Raw genomic sequence first — 22,434 nt, forward strand, 5'->3', positions numbered from 1 at the left:
GACATAGGCTAATATATGTCCATGCTGTTCAATTGACCCAGATGAAGTCATGAGAATAACCCAAATGGAAACCTAAGCTTTAATTCAACATGGCTTCCAGAGTCGTCTTGGTCATCACTGAATCTGAGGTGAGAGATCATCCTTGGAACAGGCTGGGGAAATAGTGCTCCAGATATCAACCTCAAAGAGAAGAAAACAAGAATTATCATTCTGAGCCTGGGCAATTTCATAAATAGCTGTTCTAAAACTATTATAAAAATTTTCTGTTTTGTATAAACTTTATGTTGTAGCCTAGAAATGAAGACTTTGTGAATTTGAACTGTTGTTCATAAAAGTTTGTATTTAAATGAAATTATTATATCTAATTAGCTTTCAAATAAATAAGAAAATAGAATGAGAGTCCCTTTGTAATCTTATCAATAGAGGAACTAATATCTAAAAGCCTTCTGGATTTGAATTGTCTCAATTACAGAAATTTTCATTATTTTAATAACATAATTGTGAATGGTAATATAGTACAATTAGCATAGTATTAGACAGATTAAAAAGACTTTTATTCATATTCTACCCCTCCTGTTTACTAGCTATGTAACCCTAGATAATCTACTGAATCTCAGAGTGTCTCTAAAATATAGGATAGCTTATGATACATGATATGAGTTCTTTCCATTGATGTCATTGTGGATCTTTTGGGTAATGGTGTGATTCTATTCCATGTCTGTTTGTCTTCCTTTTATTCTGAACTTTGAAATTTTTTTGGTGGTGGTGAGGAAGAATATCTTCTGCAGGTAGAAAAAATTGAAATATGCTCAAAAAGTTATTATCTCTGATCCAGAGATATAAATATTAGGTCTATATATTAAAGAAATCAAAAAAGAGGAGAAAGATCCATAGCAGCTTTTTATGTGGTAGTGAAGAATTGTAAAATAAGGGATTTCTCTCTGTGTCTCTTTCTCTCCCCTTCCTTCGGTCTTCTCTCAATCTATCATCTATATATGCGTATATGTATGTATGTGTATGTATATTCACACTATATAAACACATACATAGTTATACATTTATCCATACAAATATATATATATTGTATATCTGTACATCTATACATTTATATATGTATGTGTGTATACACACACAAACACACATATATGTATGATAGTCAAGATTAGTTAATTGATTGGTTGTTGTCCTTTGTTTTTAAAGAGGACCAAAATGATATCACTATGTTAGAGTAAAATTATAGTGTGTTACAATTTTGTGTTTGATTTGTTGTCTGAAGATCTGGGTTCAAATTCCAAACCTGTCAATATGCATGCAATTTAGAAAAAGTCATTTAGTCTCTCTGCAAATGAACTTTATCATTTATGAAGTAAAAGTGTTACACTAGATAACTTTTAAAATTCTTTCTAGTTCAAAATCTATGACCTGAAATACATTAATGAATTAAACTTCTCTCTCGCACATAACTTCATTTAACTTTTCTGGAAAACTTCCCTTGTGGGAGAAATCACTACCTTCTGGCATAGCACATTCTGCTTTCCTATGACTATCATTTTTGATATTTCTAAATCTTAGGAATTGAACCTTATTAGTTCCTAAAATTGGACCAGAATACATAGTTTTCAATACTGTTTATTTAATTGATTTGTTAACGAATTACGACATTGACTTTACTATCTTCTTTAACTTTCTCTTTAGAATTGTAATGTGACTTTTTTCCTTCTATATTCTCATTAATATTTGTTTCTCCTTCATATAGAATCCATGCCATTCTACTTCACATTTTAAATACTCCTTTACATCTTTTTATATATATACCCAACTACTATTGGGTTGTTTTTGGAACTCCTTCAGGATGGCAATTGACATATATCATAGTTTCTATCATGAATATTGCCTACTCTTAACAGTATAAAAAAAGTCAAGAGAATTCTTCCAAATTGTACCAATTACCTTCAAACTCTTCTATCATTATGTGTACTATTCTTTCAAATTCCATGATTAATTGAAATAAAAACTAATTGAAGAGGAAAAATGAGGGGATCAGAGTAAATCAATAAATATTTATTTAGTATCTACTAAATGCTAGTCATTGTTCAAAGCACTGAATCACTGAACAGATTCTTAGCTTGACCATGCTTTTACCCATTAATTCTTCCCTAGCATATTGCATGGGCTAATGTATAAATCACTGAACTAGATGACTGCTAAAGTTAATTCCAAATAGGTTAAAGATTTCCTGAACACTTGAGATATAAACTATCAATCAATCCACAAGCTTACAAAGTGTCTTTTATGCTGGACAGTGGAAAAATAAATTGAAAAGTGAAACAATTCTTGCAATGAGGTTATATTCAATGGAGGGAGTCAAAATGTATAAATATACATACATAAATATAAGATCATTTTTGAAGGTGGCACTAGCAACTGTGGGGATCAGAAAAGACCTCATGCAGAAATTTATATGTAAGCTGATCTTACAAAGTAAGCATGGAATTTTGAAAGTGATGATATGATTATCATTACAGGCATAGGAGGATATGCAAAAAGACCAGAAATAGAGGGTGAGATGTCATGTGTGAGCAGTAGCAGCAAAAAAACAAAACAAAACAAATCAAAAAAGCCCACTTTAATTGGACTTAAAGAATACAATAAGGAGAGGATTATAATGGGAGGGGGGAAATAAACTATAGCTAGATTGTAAAGGGCTTTAAATAGCAAACATTCTGAGTTTATATTTGATCCTAGATTTAAGTAGGAACTACTGGTGATTTTTTTTTTTAGTAGAAATGACCTAGTCTTGTGCTTTAGCAAAACTTTTTTGATAGCTATGTGGATCTAAAACAAACAAACAAACAAAATATGAAGCTATAAATGTCCAGTAGAGAGGGTGAATGGGACTGATTGGATGAAGTACTTTTCAGTATTGTCACATGATCCCTGTTTCCAGAACTGGGACCTTGGGGAGGTCATTTGATCTCTGGAGGGATGAACTTTGAAACTGGAGACACAGGAAGTTGCAGGAAGTGACTTGAAGCAGCCAACATTGGTGACCATTGGTCAAAGATGGTCAAGTCTAATGACTATGTGTGCTTGAGAGTTGGAATGTTTGTGAAAGTTGTTATGAAAATGCGAAAAATTTGACTAGAAAACTGAATGGATGTATTTGGGAAGGGAGAGAAAGTTGTTAAATTTATTCAGTATTGAAATCTGTGTCATTAAAAGGATGGTGGTATTTTCCACAAAAATAAGGAAGTTTAGAAAAGATTGCATTTGGTGGAAAATATGAGTTATAATTTGAAGATAATTGTGGTGCCTTCTTTGACATCCAGTTTGAAATGTCCAGTACAACATGGAGGTTAGGAGAGAGAAAATGACTTTGTAAACATTGGAGTCATTTATATGGAGATGATAAGTAAAGACATAAGAGTTGAAGAAATTACTGAAAGACGATTTAGAAGATGGGAGGTCCCAATATAGAGCCTTGGGTTGAGGGAGAAGGAAACTACTTTTCTCACAGCTGAAACTGACCATCTTTAAGTTAAACTTTTTATTCTTAATAAAATACAAATTTATAAGGAAATAAGATTTGAAGCAAAACTCTGTGTCCAAAGAAGAGGTTCTACATTTACAAATATAATTCATATTTCTTATTCTATATCACAACCTCATAAACACAATAACAATGACAATAATAATACAAAAACCACAAGTCGTTATTTTGACCACGACTGCATTTTGGAAAGACAGATTTGTGACAAAATAGAGTCATGAACTTGGACTCCAGAAAAGTTGAGTTAAAATTCTTTTTAACTGTGTGACTCTGAGAAATGTACTTAACTTGTCTAAGATCCAGTTTAATCAACTATAAAATGGGGTTAATAATGACAAATGCCTCAAGGTGCTATTCAAATGAATTAGCATGTGAAGTGCTTTGTAAACCATAAAGAGCTATAAAGATGTTTTTGTTTACTATGTTTTAGAAATGAATTTTAATTTTTGGGTGCTTAGCTATCCTGATCCAAACACTTCTGGAATATTGAGTTCAGCTCTCCATATCATATTTAAAAAGGCTTTTAATAAACCAAAAAAAGTTCACAAAAAGGCAATAGGATGCATTAAATACCTTGAGTTTATGATATGCAGGGATGAATTAAAGAACTTGAGAATATTTAGTGTAGAGAAAATAACAGTTTCAGGTGGCATAATGCCTATTATATTTGGCTTTTTTAAGGACCTTAATAGAGAAGAGGGTTCAGTAAGGCAGTGTGCTAAAAGTGGATATAACTCTGGATTTGGTTCAAGAGAACCAACTCTAAAATCCAGATCTACTCTAGATTATTGCTGTGATCTTAGTAAAATCTTCTATACTGTTTGTTCCTCTGTTGCTTCATTTATAAAGTTAGTGGACTATAGGAGGTATATTTTGTGATCTCTTCTAATTTTAAGGTATGATTGGGTGATTCTGCCTGACCATAGAATAGTATAAAAAATAAAAATTATGGCTGAAATGAATAAACAGATAAATTTAGGCACAGTGTGAAAGAAAATTCTCTAGTGACTAATGATACTTGAAAGTAGACTGGCCAACTTGGGGGACATTGTTCTCTTCCCATCCTCTCATCCCCACCCCAATGGAGCATCTTCAAGCAAAGACTGAATGACTTTCAGTCAAGTACTAAGTTTTTATCTAGGTGTGGGGTTGGAGTGAATAGTCACAGAGGTTTCTTCTAATTCTGAAATTCTGGGATTTCACCTGGCTTTCTGTCCTCTATTCTGTGCATTGCCAAATATATATCTCCAGAGTGGGAGTGCTTTCATATTCTTAGCCTCAAGAGTGAGGAAGTACTAAAGTAAATAGTTCTCACACTCCGAAGTAAGACTTTCAGGCTATCTCTGTTTCACCTTTAATAGAAGCTCAGTAATGAATATTCTAGAGGAAACTCATACTCAACTTCTTTGGAGTGATCTCAATATACTGGTAATGCCAGAAGCACTTGAGAATGGTTACATCTTTTATAGTAGTGGCTCCAAACCTCTCCCTATTTCCTTGCAATCTCTGCTTTCCCTGAATACTTGCAAGAAATAAAAATCTTTCAATCTAATACAAACAAGGTAAAGTAAGGTAAATTAGAGGAAGAAGGAATGAATATAAAAAGCTAGCAGCTGATATAGTTAAGTATAGAAACTTAGAGCCTATTAAAAAAAAACCTAAGTCTACCCTGAATTCCCTTTACAATTTTCAAAATCATACTCCCTCAAGAAATTCAGAAGTTTATCAGTCTTTTTTATCAATGAGCCATTAGCATGGTGCAATTTTAAAGTGTTTGAAAGTAATATTATCATAAATTTTTCAAGAAAATAGTTCATAAATGCTATTGAAATTTTAATTGAATATTTTGTTTTTAATATTTTCCTCGGAGTTCAATGTTAGAATGTGAGGTTCTCAAAGAGAATTTTTTGAATTTCATTTTATCTCCAGTGATTAGCATAATGATAGGCACATAATAAGCATTTAATAAAATCTTGTTACTGCTTAGCTAACTGGAGACACAATGCTAGAAATACTGGAAACCTCCCCCCACAGAAAAATATAGCCATCTAAAAGTGGAGTGGGTGAACTCAATGAGTAGGGTGCTTTCCCTCAGTAGGGTATCACCAAAAAAATCAAATAGTCAAAAAAGTTTAGAACTAGAAGAGAACTCATAGGCTATCCTAGTCCAACCCATGGATACAAAAGAAATTTCCTCTAGCACATAATTGGACAGTCATTGTTCAGCCACTATTTAAAAATTTCCAAGGATAAGGAAACAATCCTCTCTCAAAGTAGGTCATGTTACTTTCAGATAGCTCTTTTACCGAAGTGCCACCTCCATCCCCAACATGCTAGTCTAAATTTAGCTTTTTGCTATTTGTGTCCATTGCCTCAGTTTCTGTACTCTGTGCTAAAATCATTAAGTCAAATCTTTTCTTTACATTATGTCCGAAATAGGAGACCCCAGATATCATGCCATCCTAAAGCTGTTTCTAGGATAAACTTGTCAAATTACTTTAAGAGGTTACTATATATCATTGCCTCCAAGCAAGTCCTTCATCATAATGCTTGACCTCCTCTCAACACATTTTAACTTATTAATATACTTCTTAAACATTAGAGCTCACCATTGATCACTGTTGATTTTTCATCAAAGAGGCTTCTAATTTAGATATGAGTTGAACTAGATGGCTTCTTTCATTCTGGGATTGTATAATTGTGTGAACTTCACCCTTTTCAGATTGAGAATATCTTCCTAAACTAAGTCTATCTTAAATCCTCATCTCATATTTCTAATCTCCATGGGAGAAACAAATTTTGAGGGGGCAGACATTTAAAGAGTATAGAAGCTACTTCCTTTTCAGGTTGATAAGATTTTGAGTCTGTCTTAGCAATAGTACAGACATTCGAGAGGTATTAAGTTTAATCATTTCTATTTTAGGAGGACTATGATATTCACAGGGCACTCAAGCATAGATGTCTCGGCTTAGTATGTGATTCTAAAGGGTATCAACTTTAAACCTTATCTCTCTTGTTATCATTGACTTCCTTTATCCTTTGGTCTTTCCTACGCCCTCATAACTTCAGAATGGGGATAGTATTAAATAGACACTAAGATCTCTTCCAAATCTGAAATTCTTTGATTCTGCAGGAATTTCTTTTCTCTATTCAATATAGGAATCCATGCCGAGTTCTGCCCCCAAAGCTAAAATCTCCACATCCAATAAGAAGCTTGTCTCTTTTGGTTCAAGATTCCTTTAGAACTAGAGTTTCTCTTCTGGCCTCATTCTTTTATGGGCAGATGTTTATCTTCATATGATTACTAATCTTTCCAACATTAAGTCTACACTTCAGTTATAATAACAATATTTGACTTCCCCAGATATTAAATCCTAAAAGTTTCAACTTTCCAGAATATATAAAAAAATCAGAAATGAGGAAACAAAGACCTTTGAACTAAGAAAATGTTCCAAAGTCTTTACATTAAGGCTTTCACATTTAAGTCACAGAAAAGCATTCTTGTTCAGAGTCTGTTTTGTTACTTTACACAAAGTAATAAGGTTGGTTATTTGGGAAAAAAATCTTTATTTAGCTTGGACATTTGGAAATTCTTCTATTACCTTATCATATTCCTTGATCAAATGGGAACCAATACCAGTTGGTCTAATCATTCTCACTGATACCACTTTAATGTCTTTCCCCTAGGACACATTGGTGAGAATATACTAGCTCATGGGATATGCTGTCAAGGGATAGCCATAGATAATAAGGAAAATTTTCCATAAAGGATCATCTAGGAAAGAAACTCAGATTTTCTCCCTCCTACATAATTATCTAACACTTCAACTTCTCTTCCTAGAGCTATCTTGACAAGAACTTTAGTGAGCAAAGGTGGTAGTCTCACTTGTGTCAGGATAAAGTTCCTACATTGGGAGACATATTCAATTATTCTCTGCTGTGTAGCTTTGTGAATTCAAACAAGCTTTTTATTCATGAAGAAGCCAGGTAAGTATCAATCTTAGCTCCATAGGGAAGACAGATTGAGAGATTGCCCTATTCCAAACTCCATAAGCAGACTACAGAGAGGGAACAAAGATGCCTTCCATCTATTCTATAAAAATAAGATTTTTGAAAAAAGTCTGATGTATGGAATATGGATTTTAGTAACAGAACACTTTTTACTCTCTGTGAGTAACACAAATGAGTCAACACATGAAATAATATTCATTTTCCATTTTGTGCATTGTACCTGTAAGACAGTATACGCTTAGGAATATACTCTTTCTTTACTCCAAGTTCATGGCTTCTCCCTCTTAGATAGGCCAGGAGAATTTTTTAAAATATCTTTGAGGTAGGAAGTTTAATTTTGATTGTGTTTATTTTATAGAGAGGGAGATTGAGACTTTGGGACTTAAAGTTATGTGCTCCAAACCAACAGTACTGAAGTGGTGGATGAAGGATTTAAATAAATCCTGACTCTCTGCTTCTAAAGCTAACACCTTTTACTATGACATACTATATCCATTTTCTTTTCTGTCTTTTATTTTTTCTAACTTAAAATATTTTTTTGCATTTTCATTATTTGGTTGTCAGTTGTTATATTTCATGATTATCAAGGTACTTCCTTTTATCAAAACCCCTATATGCTTTCTGAATTTTAAGTTTTTGCTTTTGAACTATGGTGAAAGTAGATGCATATGAAAAAAACTAATTTAATTTTATTTCACATAAGACTAACTGAGCAAGGGCCTATTTTGATTACTATTTTTGAAGCTTAAGAACTATATAATGTAGCACTGTGATTTTGTTTTGTCTTTTTGTTTTTGTTGGTTTTTTTTTTTAACATTCACTTTTGTGGCCCAGAGGTTTTTATTTTTTTTTCTTTACCGCTACATTCTGGAGAAATTTGGGGATGTGACATCTAAACAAGATAAATAGTGCTATCATAAAACAAGCATAAAATCTAAATGTTGAAGTGATAATTTTTATTAAACTTCCCATTCAGGCCTAAAAATTATTTTAGTTATCATTGTTATTTCCTTGATATATTAACTATTGAGCTATAGCTTTATCTTTCAATGACTGAGATTTCAGAAGTTCCAGTTAGACACATCATTATTAGATTCTTTGTTATCTTAACTGAAAATAATTTGGATATTTTCTCCTTTCTTCAGTCCTAATTATCTTTTCTAGATCTAGCACATCTTTTCTTCTTTATATGATATATTTTCAGATATATGAACACTAATTTTATGACTCCTCAATTTCCTCTTCCTCAGACTTCATAACTCCAGCTTGCACAACTATTCATTACATATCATGAATTTTTAACCCATTTTGGGTACCCTTCTCTGTAAACTGTCTAGTTTGTTGATGTCCCCGTTAAAGTATATTTTTCAAAACCATTCACAATACTCAATAAAATAATATTAAGAACAATAATAGAAAAGCAGTATGATGCAATAGATAGAGGAAATGTTCTTTGAATCAAAAAGACTTGAATTCCAATGCCTTCTTGGATACAAATTGGCTGAAGAATTCTCACTTGACCTATTGGTGTCCCAGAAAACCTGTAAATATGAATGTGGTAACTTATTTGTTAACAAATAACAAATAAGTTACTATCTACTTTATTCTGTCAACTGAATTGGAGCATAAAGTGAAATTCATTTATAAGGAAAAGGCAGATGTGATGGCTTAGTATTATTCTTGTGTGTTCATTAGGGATTTGTAGTCACTATCCCCTTATTCCTTTGATTCTCTTTACTATTACAGGTTAGGAGCTTTTCCATTTGAATAGTGATTCTTCAACTCATCATGTTGATTTTGTCAAATACCACAATCATATCCCTCACATTTCTTCTAACTGGTATCCCTGGCCTGGAAGCTTTCCACACTTGGATCTCTGTTCCCTTTTGCTTCCTCTATGCCATTGCCATCTCTGGGAATAGCATGATCCTATTCATCATCATCACCAACCAAAGCCTTCATGAGCCCATGTACTATTTGCTTTCCATGCTATCAACCACTGACATGTGCCTGTCCCTCTCCACTCTACCCACTACTCTTGGTGTCCTCTGTCTTAATATTCAAGAGATTGGATGGAATGCTTGCCTTAGCCAAATGTTCTTCATTCATTTCCTTACTGTCATGGAGTCCTCGGTGCTCTTGGCCATGGCCTTTGATCGCTACATTGCTATCTGTAACCCACTGAGGTATGCAAACATCCTCACTCCAACCAGAATCATACAGATTGGACTCATTATAGTGGGACGAGGGGCTCTGATCATGATTCCCCTCCTTGTGCTTCTTAAGAGACTGTCCTTTTGTAGGGATAATATTCTTTCTCACTCCTACTGCTACCATCCTGATATGATCAAATGTTCCTGCTCCAATATCAGGGTCAACAGCATCTATGGACTTTTTGCACTTCTTTCTACATCTGGTTTGGATGCTCCTTTGATTGGCATCTCCTATGTGCTGATCATTCATTCTGTGCTTAAAATTGCATCTTCAGAGGAGAGGTACAAGACTTTTAGCACCTGTATTTCCCATATTGGTGCCGTGGCTATCTTTTACATCCCTCTCATTGGACTGTCTGCTGTTCATAGGTGGGGAAAGAAGGCACCCCCATTTGTTCACACTATGATGTCCAATGCCTTCCTCCTTCTGCCCCCTGTACTAAACCCAGTCATTTACAGTGTGAAAACCAAGCAGATTCGTAGGGCCATCATCAAGGTTTTTCTCCAAAAAGGATACAGAAGCTAAAACAGAAAAAACTATAAGTGAACTTATCAGAAAAAAATACAAATGTCAGATATCTTGACTGGAGATTAATGGCTTTTTGTAACATAATGACTTTATTTTCTTTTTCTTCCTTCCTTCCTTCCTTTCTTCCTTCCTTCCTTCCTTCCTTCCTTCCTTCCTTCCTTCCTTCCTTCCTTCCTTCCTTCCTTCCTTCCTTTTCTTTTTTTCTTTCTTTCTTTCTTTTTGGCTGAGGCAATTGAGGTTAAGTGACTTGCCCAGAGTCACAGTCTAGGAGGTGTTAAGTGTCTAAGATTAGATTTGAACTCAAGTCCTTCTGACTTCAGGGCGGGTGTGCCATCTGCTGTGCCACCTAGCTGCCCCAACATACTCACTTAAAAAAAAACTTTCCTTTCAAAAATCACTGTCTGACTTGGATTCTTGCATGATGGGCAACAATATGGAATCTTAGGCTCTATCTAGAATCAGTTCTGTTCTCGAGAGGTTTTTGTGGAAAAGAGAGCATGGTTAACAGAAAAGGAAGGAAAAAAAATCAGATATGAAAATGAACAGCAATCTAAGTCTTTCAGATATTTAGTCAATCTGTTTCCAAAAAAAAAAGGAAGGGAGTAGATTCAGTGATGGGTAGTTCATTAAGAAAACGAATTCAATATATATTAGTTTAAAGACTACTAATTAACACTAACAATCAAATGAATGGCATTCTTAATGGTTATAGAACTTAAGAAATCTGTCATCCACAGGCCACTAAAGAGTGTTCAACAAGCCAGTGTAACTAAGGATGTTAAATAATTCTATGTTTCATAGATCTGAAGAAAATTGTGCTAAAAATAAAGGTAAGCACTACGTGATATTGAAAGATTATTTGCAAAGTGAAATGAGTAGAAACAGTAGAACAATCATACACAATAACAGGAATAGTATAAAAATAATCAATTGTGAAAGTGAGTAATTCTGGGGCAGCTAGGTAGTGCAGTGGATAGCCCTGAAGTTAGGAGGACCTGAGTTCAAATCTGGTCTCAGACACTTAACACTTCCTAGCTGTGTGACCCTGGGCAAGTCACTTAACCCCAATTGCCTCAGTCGAAAAAAAAAAAAGAGAGAGATTCTGATCAATACAGTGATACACCACATTTTTAAAGGACTCCTTAAAAAAGTCTCATCTCCAGAGAGACAACTGATAGACTTAGAGTGTACATTGAATCATTTTTTTCTCTTCATTTTAAATACTTTAAAAAATGACTAATGTGAAAAAAAAAGCTTTGCATGATATCATATATATAATAGGTATCAAATTTTTTTTGCCTTCCCAATGGTAGTGGGAGGGTTGGAAGGAAGTATGTGAAATAGAAAACAACAAAAACAACTTACATACCTAGAGAGCTTTTATCATAACTACTCTCTGAAGTGGGAAGTATAAGTCTTTTCATACCAGTCTTATGAATGAGGAAAATAAAGCTGTAAAGATTAAGTAACATTGTCAGGCAGCTAGCAAATGTTAGGAGCAGCATTCAATCTCACTTTTCTCAGTTCAAGGCTAGGGTTCTACCTAGTACATATGATTCATCTGAAAGCTAGGAAAGCTTCAGATATGTTCATTACACTAGAAGCTTTAGTGATTTATGATGCCAGATTAGGGAGGGTATGATTCCTCAGGGAATCATACTTTTATATAAATACAAGTAATCAAAGGATATGAACTCCAGCTCCCAACAAACATGTTTTTGCACATATAACAAAAAGATTCTTTTCTTGTAACAGAGAAAACTAAATTACATAAAATAGACTAATACACCAATGTCAGTCAATCACAAGTCAGCATTCCACAACTAAACCTTCATCTTCTTTTAAAAACTTTTTTCTTTATTTTTGTGGATTTAATTATCATAATAAAAAAACAAAATGAAAACATAATGAAAATAATAAAATTAAATAAAAATTTAAAAACATAAAAAAAAACAAACCTTTCAATATGCAGTAACAAAGAACACTTCAAGTGAAGGAAAAAGGGACTCAACAACATTAAACCTATATATCATATTGTAGGAAAGGTCAGAATTGTGACTGAATGAAAATGAAAATAATGGAAAAGTTGTATTACCATGAAGTCTATGTGAGCTGTGAATGGGAGTTTCCTTCTTAAACTAACATCAGGATGTCTTGGGCAGGGTCATACAGAGGAGTTGATAAAATGATCTATTATCTCAGGAAACTCTGCTAATCAGTACTAGTTAGATTAGAGAAATGTTAATTTAAAATTTTCAGTTCCATATTCTTTAATTAGGTTGTTGTTTGCTTTATTTCATTGCTAATAAACTGGTTTCCAAAAGTCCATTTTCTCGTTCCAGTGTATACTAAGGGAAGAAAAGATGTATCCATCTGGAATTAGAGGAAGTTGTAGGGATAAGGAAGTCTGGTGGCTAATTAGAACAGGAGGAACAAAAGGGACAGTTGAGACAAATAATCATTGAAGAGGGATTAAAGTAAAATGGATAATCCAAACTTTCTTATACCTCTGTGGGAGTCTAGCCACTTCCTGTCCATATCCCCCAGGAAGTGATTAGACTGAGAAAAATCACTGAAGTGCCTTATAGCTTCTTTCCCAGGGTGAAACTGGCTATATTCCCCCTAGAAAGAACTGTGTATGAAGGGAATTGTAAATATGGAAGAAAATTTAGTTGTTTAATTAAAAGAAAATGCTTATCTTAAAACAATTATTTTCTTCTTTGCATCTTGTGATGATTATGGTTTTTTAAAAAATTGATTATTTCATATTAGAGTAAGAGATAGGACTCCAATATCGAATTACTTATGCTAAATGGTCCTTGAACAAATAAGCAATGAAATCTTGTACTTTTTTTTTACTGTCCTGACTTATTCTGATGCTGTTAAATATGTAAACAATCATTTTTTTTTAATTGAATGAGGGTTCCGGTTGAATGACAATTTATGGGATTTCCATTTATAGATCTCATCCAATTTCTGTTTTTATTATATTGAATCTGGTAAGGAAAAAGTAGCCACGGAATTTCCCCACCACAAATCTGCATCTGATTAGGAACATTCTCCCAAAATTTCTCACTAATTACCTTTCTTAAATCAAGCTAGACTTTAAGGTATAAACTTGCTTCTTAGTGTGTACTCTAAGAAGAGATTTTGCTCCATAAATATTTTTGTACACATAGTTCCTTTTCCCTCCTTCCTTTTTGTAAAAATTTCTTTGGGATACAGACCTAGTAGTTATATCGATAGGTCAAAGGATAGCTTGGCTACTCCTGTAGAGTGGTGGAGGAAATTTGGATGTAAATCCATTGACTTTGCTCTACAAATAAAACCAAGACACTCTAGACAAAGAGAGCTTTGAAAGGAAATTAATGACATTTATCCCCAACTAGTAGACCTTTTGTTTGATCAGAAAGAGAATTTTGACTTTCCCCTTTTCTATTTTTTCCCCTTTCCTTTCCTCTTTTCTCCATTCTTTTGGTTTTTTTTTTTTTAATTTTAAATAGTAGCTTTTTATTTTCAAAATATATATACAAAGATAATTTTCTTTTTTTTTTTAATAGCCTTTCATTTACAAGATATATGCATGGGTAACTTTACAGCATTAACAATTGCCAAACCTCTTGTTCCAATTTTTTACCTCTTACCCCCACCCTCCTCTAGGTGGTCAGGATGACCAGTAGATTTAAATATATTAAAAATATAAATTAGATACACAATAAGTATACATGACCAAAACGTTATTTTGCTGTACAAAAAGAATCAGACTCTGGAATATTGTACAATTAGCTTGTGAAGGAAATCAAAAATGCAGGTGTGCATAAATATAGGGATTGGGAATTCAATGTAATGGTTTTTAGTCATCTCCCAGAGTTCTTTTTATGGGCATAGCTGGTTCAGTTCATTACTGCTCCATTGGAAATGATTTGGTTGATCTCGTTGCTGAGGATGGCCTGGTCCATCAGAACTGGTCATCATATAGTATTGTTGTTTGAAGTATATAATGATCTCTTGGTCCTGCTCATTTCATCAGCATCAGTTTGTGTAAGTCTCTCAGGCCTTTCTGAAATCATCTGTTGGTCATTTCTTACAGAACAGTAATATTCCATAATTTTCATATACACAATTTATTCAGCTATTCTCCAACTGATGGACATCCATTCAGTTTCAGTTTTTAGCCACTACAAAAGGGCTGCCACAAACATTCGTGCACATACAGGTCCCTTTCCCTTCTTTATAATCTCTTTGGGATATAATCCCAGTAGTAACACTGCTGGATCAAAGGGTATGCACAGTTTGATAACTTTTTGAGCATAGTTCCAAACTACTCTCCAAAATGGTTGGATTGTTCACAACTCCACCAACAATGCATCAATGTCCCAGTTTTCCCACATCCCCCAACAATCATCATATTTTTTCCTGTCATCTTAGCCAATCGACAGGTGTGTAGTGGTATCTTAGGTTGTCTTAATTTGCATTTCTCTGATTAATAATGACTTGGAGCATCTTTTCATATGACTAGAAATAGTTTCAATTTACTTCATCTGAGAATTGTCTGTTCACTCCTTTGGACCATTTTTCAATTGAGAATGGCTTGATTTTTTATAAATTAGAGTTAATTCTCTATATATTTTGGAAATGAGGCTTTTATCAGAACCTTTGACTGTAAAAATATTTTCCCAGTTTATTGCTTCCCTTCTAATCTTGTCTGCATTAGTTTTGTTTGTACAAAAACTTTTCAGTTTGGTATAATCAAATTTTTTTATTTTGTGATCAGTAATGATCTCTAGTTCTCTTTGGTCATAAAGACCTTCCCTTCCACAGATCTGAGGGTAAACTATCCTGTGTTTCCTCTAATTTATTAATAATTTCATTCTTTATGCCTAGTCATGAACCCATTTGACCTTATTTTGGTGTACGGATTGTTAAGATATGGATCAATGCCTAGTTTCTGCTCATATTAGTTTCCAATTTTCCCAGCAATTTTTATCAAACAGTAGTTCTTATCCCAAAGACTGGGATCTTTGGGTTTGTCAAAGACTAGAGTTGTTATATTTGTTGACTGTTTTATCCCTTGAACCTAATCTATTCCACTGAGTCAACTAATCTATTCCTTAGCCAATACCAAATAGTTTTGGTAACTGCTGCTCTATATATATAATTTTAGATCTGGTATTTCAGCTAAGCCACCTTCATTGATTTTTTTCATTAATTCCCTTGAAATTCTTGACACTTTTGTTTTCCATATGAACTTTGTTGTTATTTTTTCTAGGTCATTAAAATAGTTTTTGGGACTTCTGAGTTGGTATAGCGCTAAATAAATGATTAGTTTAGGTAATATTTGTCATCTTTTATTATATTTGCTCGCCCTAATCCAAGTAGTCATTTAATATTTTTTCCAATTGGTTAGATCAGACTTAATTTGTGTGAAAAGTGGTCTGTAATTTTGCTCATAAAAGTTTCTGGATTTTCCCTTGGCAGATAGATTCCTAAATATTTTATATATATCAGTAGTTACTTAAATGAATTTCTTGGTAACTCTGACTGTTGGATTTTGTTAGTGATATAAAGTAATGCTGATGACTTATGTGGGTTTATTTTATAACCAGCAACTTTGCTTAAAGTTCTGGATTATTTCTAATAACTTTTTAGCAGAATCTCTGGGGTTCTCTAAGTATGCCATCATGTCATTGGCAAAGGTGATAATTTGGTTTCCTCATTCCTATTCTTATTCCTTTAATCTCTTTCTCAGCTCTTATTGCTAAAAGTAGCGTTTCTAATAACAATATTAAATAGTAACGGTGAGTAGTGGGCACCTTTGTTTCACTCAGATCTTTTAATGTGGGAATGGTCAGTTTGTCTCCATTACGATATGATGCTTACTGATGGTTTTAAATGATCTTTGCTGTTATTTTAGGAAAAGTCCATTTATTCCTACACTCGAGTGTTTTAATAGGAATGGATGTTGGATTTTATCAAATGCTTTTTCTGCATCTATATTGAGATGATCAATATGGTTTTTTTAATTTGGTTATTAACATGGCCAATTATATTGATAGTTTTCCTAATATTGAACCAGCCCTGCGATTCCTGGTATAAATCCTACTTGATCATGAGTGTATTATCTTGGGATGATTTTCTGTAGTCTTTTTGCTAATATCTTATTTGAGATTTTAGCATCAATTTCATTAGGGAGATTGGTCTATAATTTTCTTTCTCTGTTTTCAGCCTACCTGGTTTAGGTATCAGTTACCATGTCTGTGTCATGAAGGGAATTTGGTAGGACTCCTTCATTCCCTATTTTATCAGAATAGTTTATATAGCATTAGGGGCCAATTGTTCTTTAAACATTTGGTAAAATTCACATGTAAATCCATCTGGTCCTGGGGATTTTTTCTTAGGTGTTGTTTAATTGCCTGTTCTATTTATTTTTCTGAAATGGGACTTTTCAAGCAATTTACTTCCTCCTCTGTTAGTCTGGAAGTCTATATTTTTGGAGGTAGTCATCCATTTCATAGGGTTATCAATTTATGGCATAAAGTTGAGCAAAATAACCTCTATTATTTCTATTTCCTCTTCATGTTGGTGGAAAGTTCTCCTTTTCATTTTAAGACTACATTTCATTTTCCTCCCTCCTTTTTCTAATCAGATTTACCAAAGGCTTATCTATTTTATTGGCTTTTTTCATAGAAACTCAACTCTTTAGTTTTATTAATTAGTTCAATAGTTTTTTTTACTTGAATATTTTTAATTTCTCCTTTTAATTTTAGAATTTCCAATTGTATTTGATTGGGTTTTAATTTGGTCTTTTTAGTTGCAAGCCCAATTCATTAATCTTTTTTTTCTCTGTTTTATTCAAGTAAGCCTCTAAGGATTAAAATTCCCTCTTATTACTGCTTTGGCTGAATCCCACAAATTTTGGTATGACGTCTCATCATTGTCATTATCTTGGAGTGAAATTATTAATTGTATCTATAATTTGCTGCTTCACCCAATCATTCTTTAAGAAGAGATTGTTTAGTTTCCAATTACTTTTGGTCTATTTCCCTAACTTTTTGTTGAATGTGTTTTATTGCATCATGATCTGAAAAGAAAGCATTTACTATTTCTGCTTTCTTGCATTTAATTTAGGTCTTTATGTCCTAATATATGATCAATTTTTGAATAGGTTCCATGAACTGCTGAGAAGAAAGTATATTCTTTCTATCTCCATTTCAATTTTCTCAAAGATCCAAGCATACCTAATTTTCTAGTATTCTATTTACTTTTAATTTCTTTCTTATTTGTTTTGTGGTTTGATTTGTCTATTCACTGAGAGTGCAAGGTTGAGATTCCACTGATTACAGTTTTGTTGTCTATTTCTTCTTGCAATTCTCTTAACTTCTCCTTTAGGAAGTTGGATGCGCTACCACTTGGTGCATATATGTTTAATATTGATATTGCTTCGTTGTTTATAGTACCTTTTAGCAGGATGTAGTTTCTTCCTTATCTCTTTTAATTAGATCAGTTTTTGCTTTTGTTGATCTGAGATAAGGATGGCTACCCTCTTTTTGATCACTGGAAGCATAATAGATTTTGCTCCAGCCTTTTCCTTACTCTATATGTATCTCCCTGCTTTAAATGTGTTTCTTGTAAACAACATATGTGTAGGGTTCTGACTTTTGATCAGTCTGCTATCTGCCTCCTCTTTATGGGGGAGTTCATCCCATTCACATTTAGGTTAGAATTACTAAATCTGTATTTCCTGCCATCCTAATAACCCCAGATTATGCTTTACTTATTGTTGCCTCCCCAACCCTCTTTCCCCTTTTAAACTTTATGTACCCCTCTTGTATCACGATGTTACCCTCTTTATAATCCTCCCTCCCCCTTTGGAGTCTTTCTCCTTCCTTCCTTATTATTTTTTTTTCCTTTTTCCTCTCCCGTTTTAATGAGGGCGAGAAATTTTCTCTAAACACAAATGTCAATTATTTTTCTTTGAGCTAACTCTGATGAGATAAGATTCACACAATGTTCCTCCTCTCTAAATTCCCTCAGATATGATAAGTTTCCTTTGCCCTTTGTGGGATGTGGTTTCCCTTTTTATCCCTTCCTTCCCACCTTATTCTGCCATCATCCCTTTTCATATCTACTTCCTTTTTTTGATATCAGTACAATCAAATTACATGTATTCTTTTTTGTATATCCACAACAGAAATACAATTTTCAAGAGTTTTACCTTTTCTGCATCTCTTGAGTTCTAGTGGTTGAGATCAAATATTTTGTTTAGTTCTGTTTTTCTTCAGAAACAAATGGAATTCATTTGTTTCATTAAATGTCCATCTTCTTCCTTGGAAGAAAATGCTCAGCTTAGCTGGTGGTTTTATTCTTGGCTGCATCCAAGTTCTTGTGCCTTTTGGAATATCATATTCCAGGCCCTTTGTTCCTTTTAATGTAGAGGCAGCCAGATCTTTGGGTGATCCTTATGTGTGGCACCTTGGTATTTAAATGGTTTTTTTTGGCTGCTTGTAAAATTTTTTCCTTAATCTGATAGTTCTGAAATTTGGCCACAATATTCCTTGGGGTTTTTTATTTTAGGGTTTCTTTCAGAGGGTGTTCGATGAATTCTTTCAATGCATATTTTACCTTCTGATTCTATTACATCTGGGCAGTTCTCTTTGATGATTTCTTGTAAAATAGTATCTAGGCTCTTTTTTTCATCATAGTTTTTGGAAAGTCCAATAATCCTCAGATTATCTCTCCTAGATCTATTTTCCAAGTCTGTCATTTTTGCAAGTAGATAATTCATGGTTTTTCCAGTTTGTCATTTTTTTTTTGCTTGACTGATTCTTGCTGTCTCAATGAATCATTAGTTTCTATTTGTTCAGTTCTAATTTTTAAAGAATTATTTTCTTCATTAGCTTTTTTTACTTCTTTCTGTATATGTCCAATTGAGTTTTTAAATGTATTGTTTTGGTCTGTGGAATTTTTTTCCATTTCACTAATTTTTTTTTTAGTGAATTATTTTCTTTTTCCAATTCACAGATCCTACTTTCTTGCGAGTTCTTTGTCTTTTCCAATTCAAAATCCTACTTTCTAGTGAATTCTTTATTTTTTCCAATTCACCAATTTTGTTTCCCTGCACTTCCTGGGAATTTTTAACTTTTCCAATTCGTATTTCAGGAAGTTGTTGCTCTCTTGTAAGGCTTCTCTTTCCTTTCCCCATTTATCTTCTAACTCTCTTTTGAGACTTTTAATGGTCTCTTCTATGAGAGCATCATGTAAAGGAGGACAGTCTGATGCATTTTTGCTGTTTGAGGTCTCTTCAGGTTTGCTGACCTGCTCTTTTTCTGCATAGAAGCTGTCGATCGTTCTTTTCATCTTTTTATTCATGTTTTAAAGCCTTTAGGGTAGGTCTCTAGGCAAGGGGGTTACCAGCTTCCTCTGCAGAGCAGGGAGAGATGTAAACCGATTTCCGGCTCCGAGGTATGGGAGTGCTCTGAGTGAGAGTTTTCCCTTCCCCCAACAGGAAGTGGATTTAGCACTGGCCGAGCCAATCGAAGTGCCCAGTTGGGCTGTGTGGGTTAGCGATTGCCCTTGGCTAGAGACTAAGGGGTGAAAGTGTCACTGCCCCAGGCCGGAGCCTCTTGTGGGATTGTGAGTATTAGCAGCTGACCACAGACCGCAGACCGCCCGGAACTCTGCCCCAGTGTCTCTGCCTGATGCAAATCGGCCCTGGAAAAGCTCTATGGCCCCAAGCCGAGCTCCCCACTGCACAGATTGGAGGCTAACCCGGGCTGCGTCCTCCTGCCGTGCAGGATCACAGCTGCCCCAAGGAAAAGCCCCGTACTGGGGGTTGGGGCTGCGAGCTTGTGCTGAGATCTGTGCTTTCGCTTTCTGTTTGAGGCTCTCCTCAGAACCTAATTTCTCTCCCAGTCTGCGCTGATCTCCCCCCTGGCCCCGGAACCAACCTTTTTTTGGCGAGACTGCAGATTTTCTTCGTCTGGTGAGTTGTTCTACTTCTTATCTTTACGAATTGTAGCAGTCAAGACTATTTTTGAGGCTCGATATAATATTGATAAAGAGGGTAAGAGAAGAGCTTAGAAAGTAGCGTGTGCCTTCTCCGCCATCTTGGCCAGAGTTGGCACCCGACTGAGGAATCCAAGGCAATTGGCTGCAAAGTGAGAACTCATCTCCATAAGCACAGGACTTTGAGCCAATCCTTCGGCTGTGCCTCTAGAACCTCTCTCCTCTCCCTCTCCACTTCCCCTCCACAGCCCTACACACCCCATCCACTTTAGCATTCCATACATCGCCTCCTCTTGAAACAGCCCCAGGCTTTCTGAATCCTGGGGCTGGCTGGGTCTGGGTCTAGCTGGGCTTCGTAGTGCTGCACTCTGCAGGGAGATTCTGATTATCTCCATAAAGAGAAAGAAGTAGCCGAAAGAGGATGAGGACAAAAATGGTAATGATGATGAGGAGACAAAAGGCAGAGAGGGGAGGAAGAAGACCAGGAAGTAGGAGCAACTAGCTGGAAAAGTCCTACAGAGAGAAGCTTCTTGGTTGGTTAATGAATTACTTTCCTGGTCCTTTATCCCCTTTTTTGTTTTGGCTAAGGAATCATCTGAGGGGGAGTGGACAGGGCTCCAAGGGTCGAGTAGCCATCTCAATAAGTCCTGAAAGTGAATTAAAGTTCCTATATATAAAACACACTAGTAAAGTATGGGCTTTCTACTCCAATACTTATCTAAAGATCCCTCAATTAATTACATATTCTGAAGGGAACATTGTGTTCAATTAAATAGTGCAGATACATTCTGTAATTTGACAAGCACCAAAATAAATTGTTAGTGGTACATCCTTTTTCAGCAACATTTATCCAAATTTTAACCAAACATTTTTCATCCTAAATCCTAAATACATTATAACAGGGGAGCCACTCAGAATTTGGTGTCCATTTATCAACCAGTTCCAGTTCCTCCCAAATTAATGGGGCTCAAAGTCCACTGGGGCAGGGGTGATGGTCTCATCTTCTGAAACTCCTTTCTGCTGAGAATGGGTGTAGAGCTGAATCATCCTACAGGATCCTATTTTGAGGGGTTGGTATGCTGGAACTGACTGTAGAATCCAATGGATTGATCCAGGTCCTTGAAGTAGGTCAATACAGCTGTAACTTAACTAAAATCTAGAATAAAAACAAAGTAGCAAATAGAGGTAAGAATAGTCTGAGATAGGAAGACTGGTCCACAAGGACTCCAACAAGATGAGGACAGACCAACATAGAATGGCCAGCAGCTTTTTAGATTAGAAAACATGTCTATGTCACAGGACACACAAATGTTAAAGATGTGTCAGCTGTAGTGTTAATAAACAATAAAATAGCAGTTAGGCTTCACATTTGTTCTCATTATAGAAATTTGCTACAGAACTGTGCATACTCTTTGATCCAGCAGTGTTACTACTGGGCTTATATCCCAGAGATCCTAAAGAAGGGAAAGGGACCTCTATGTGCAAGAATATTTGTGGCTGCCCTCTTTGTATGGCCAGAAACTGGAAACAGAGTGGATGCCCATCAATTGGAGAATGGCTGAATAAATTGTGGCATATGAATGTTATGGAATATTATTGTTCGGTAAGAAATGACCAACAGGATGATTTCAGAAAGGCCTGGAGTGACTTACATGAACTGATGCTGAGTGAAATGACCAGGACCAGGAGATCATTATATACTTCAACAACAATACTATATGATGATCAATTCTGATGGACCTGGCCATCTTCAGCAATGAGATGAATCAAATCAGTTCCACTAGAGCAGTAATGAATTGAACCAGCTGTATACACCCAGCAAAAGAACTCTGGGAAATGAATATGAACCACTACATAGAATTCCCAATCCCTCTATTTTTGTCCACGTGCATTTTTGATTTTCTTCACAGGTTAATTGTACACTATTTCAAAGTCCGATTCTTTTTGTGGCAGCAAAATAATTGTTTGGACATGTATACATATATTGTATTTAACATATTTAATATGTACTGGTCTACCTGCCATCTGGGGGAGGGGATGGGAGGAAGAAGGGGAAAAATTGGAACAAAAGGTTTTGCAATTGTCAATGGTGAAAAATTACCCATGCATATATAACTTATAAATAA

General features: G+C 34.7%; 1 protein-coding gene across 1 annotated transcript; it reads left to right on the forward strand.

The window, feature by feature from the left end:
- The first annotated feature begins 8,485 nt into the window (after positions 1-8,485).
- On the forward strand, positions 8,486-10,300 carry LOC100925430 (olfactory receptor 51F2-like). Its single transcript, XM_012545405.1, has 2 exons — positions 8,486-8,504; positions 9,345-10,300. The coding sequence occupies exon 2, from the start codon at positions 9,350-9,352 to the stop codon at positions 10,298-10,300; it is 951 nt and encodes a 316-aa protein (XP_012400859.1). The 5' UTR covers positions 8,486-8,504; positions 9,345-9,349.
- The last annotated feature ends 12,134 nt before the right edge of the window (positions 10,301-22,434 follow it).

Source organism: Sarcophilus harrisii, chromosome 3 (genome assembly GCF_902635505.1).
Source record: "Sarcophilus harrisii chromosome 3, mSarHar1.11, whole genome shotgun sequence".
Taxonomy (NCBI): domain Eukaryota; kingdom Metazoa; phylum Chordata; class Mammalia; order Dasyuromorphia; family Dasyuridae; genus Sarcophilus; species Sarcophilus harrisii.

Coding starts and splice junctions, on each gene's coding strand:
- LOC100925430 (XM_012545405.1), top strand. CDS start 9,350: ATGTTGATTTTGTCAAATACCACAATCATATCCCTCACATTTCTTCTA.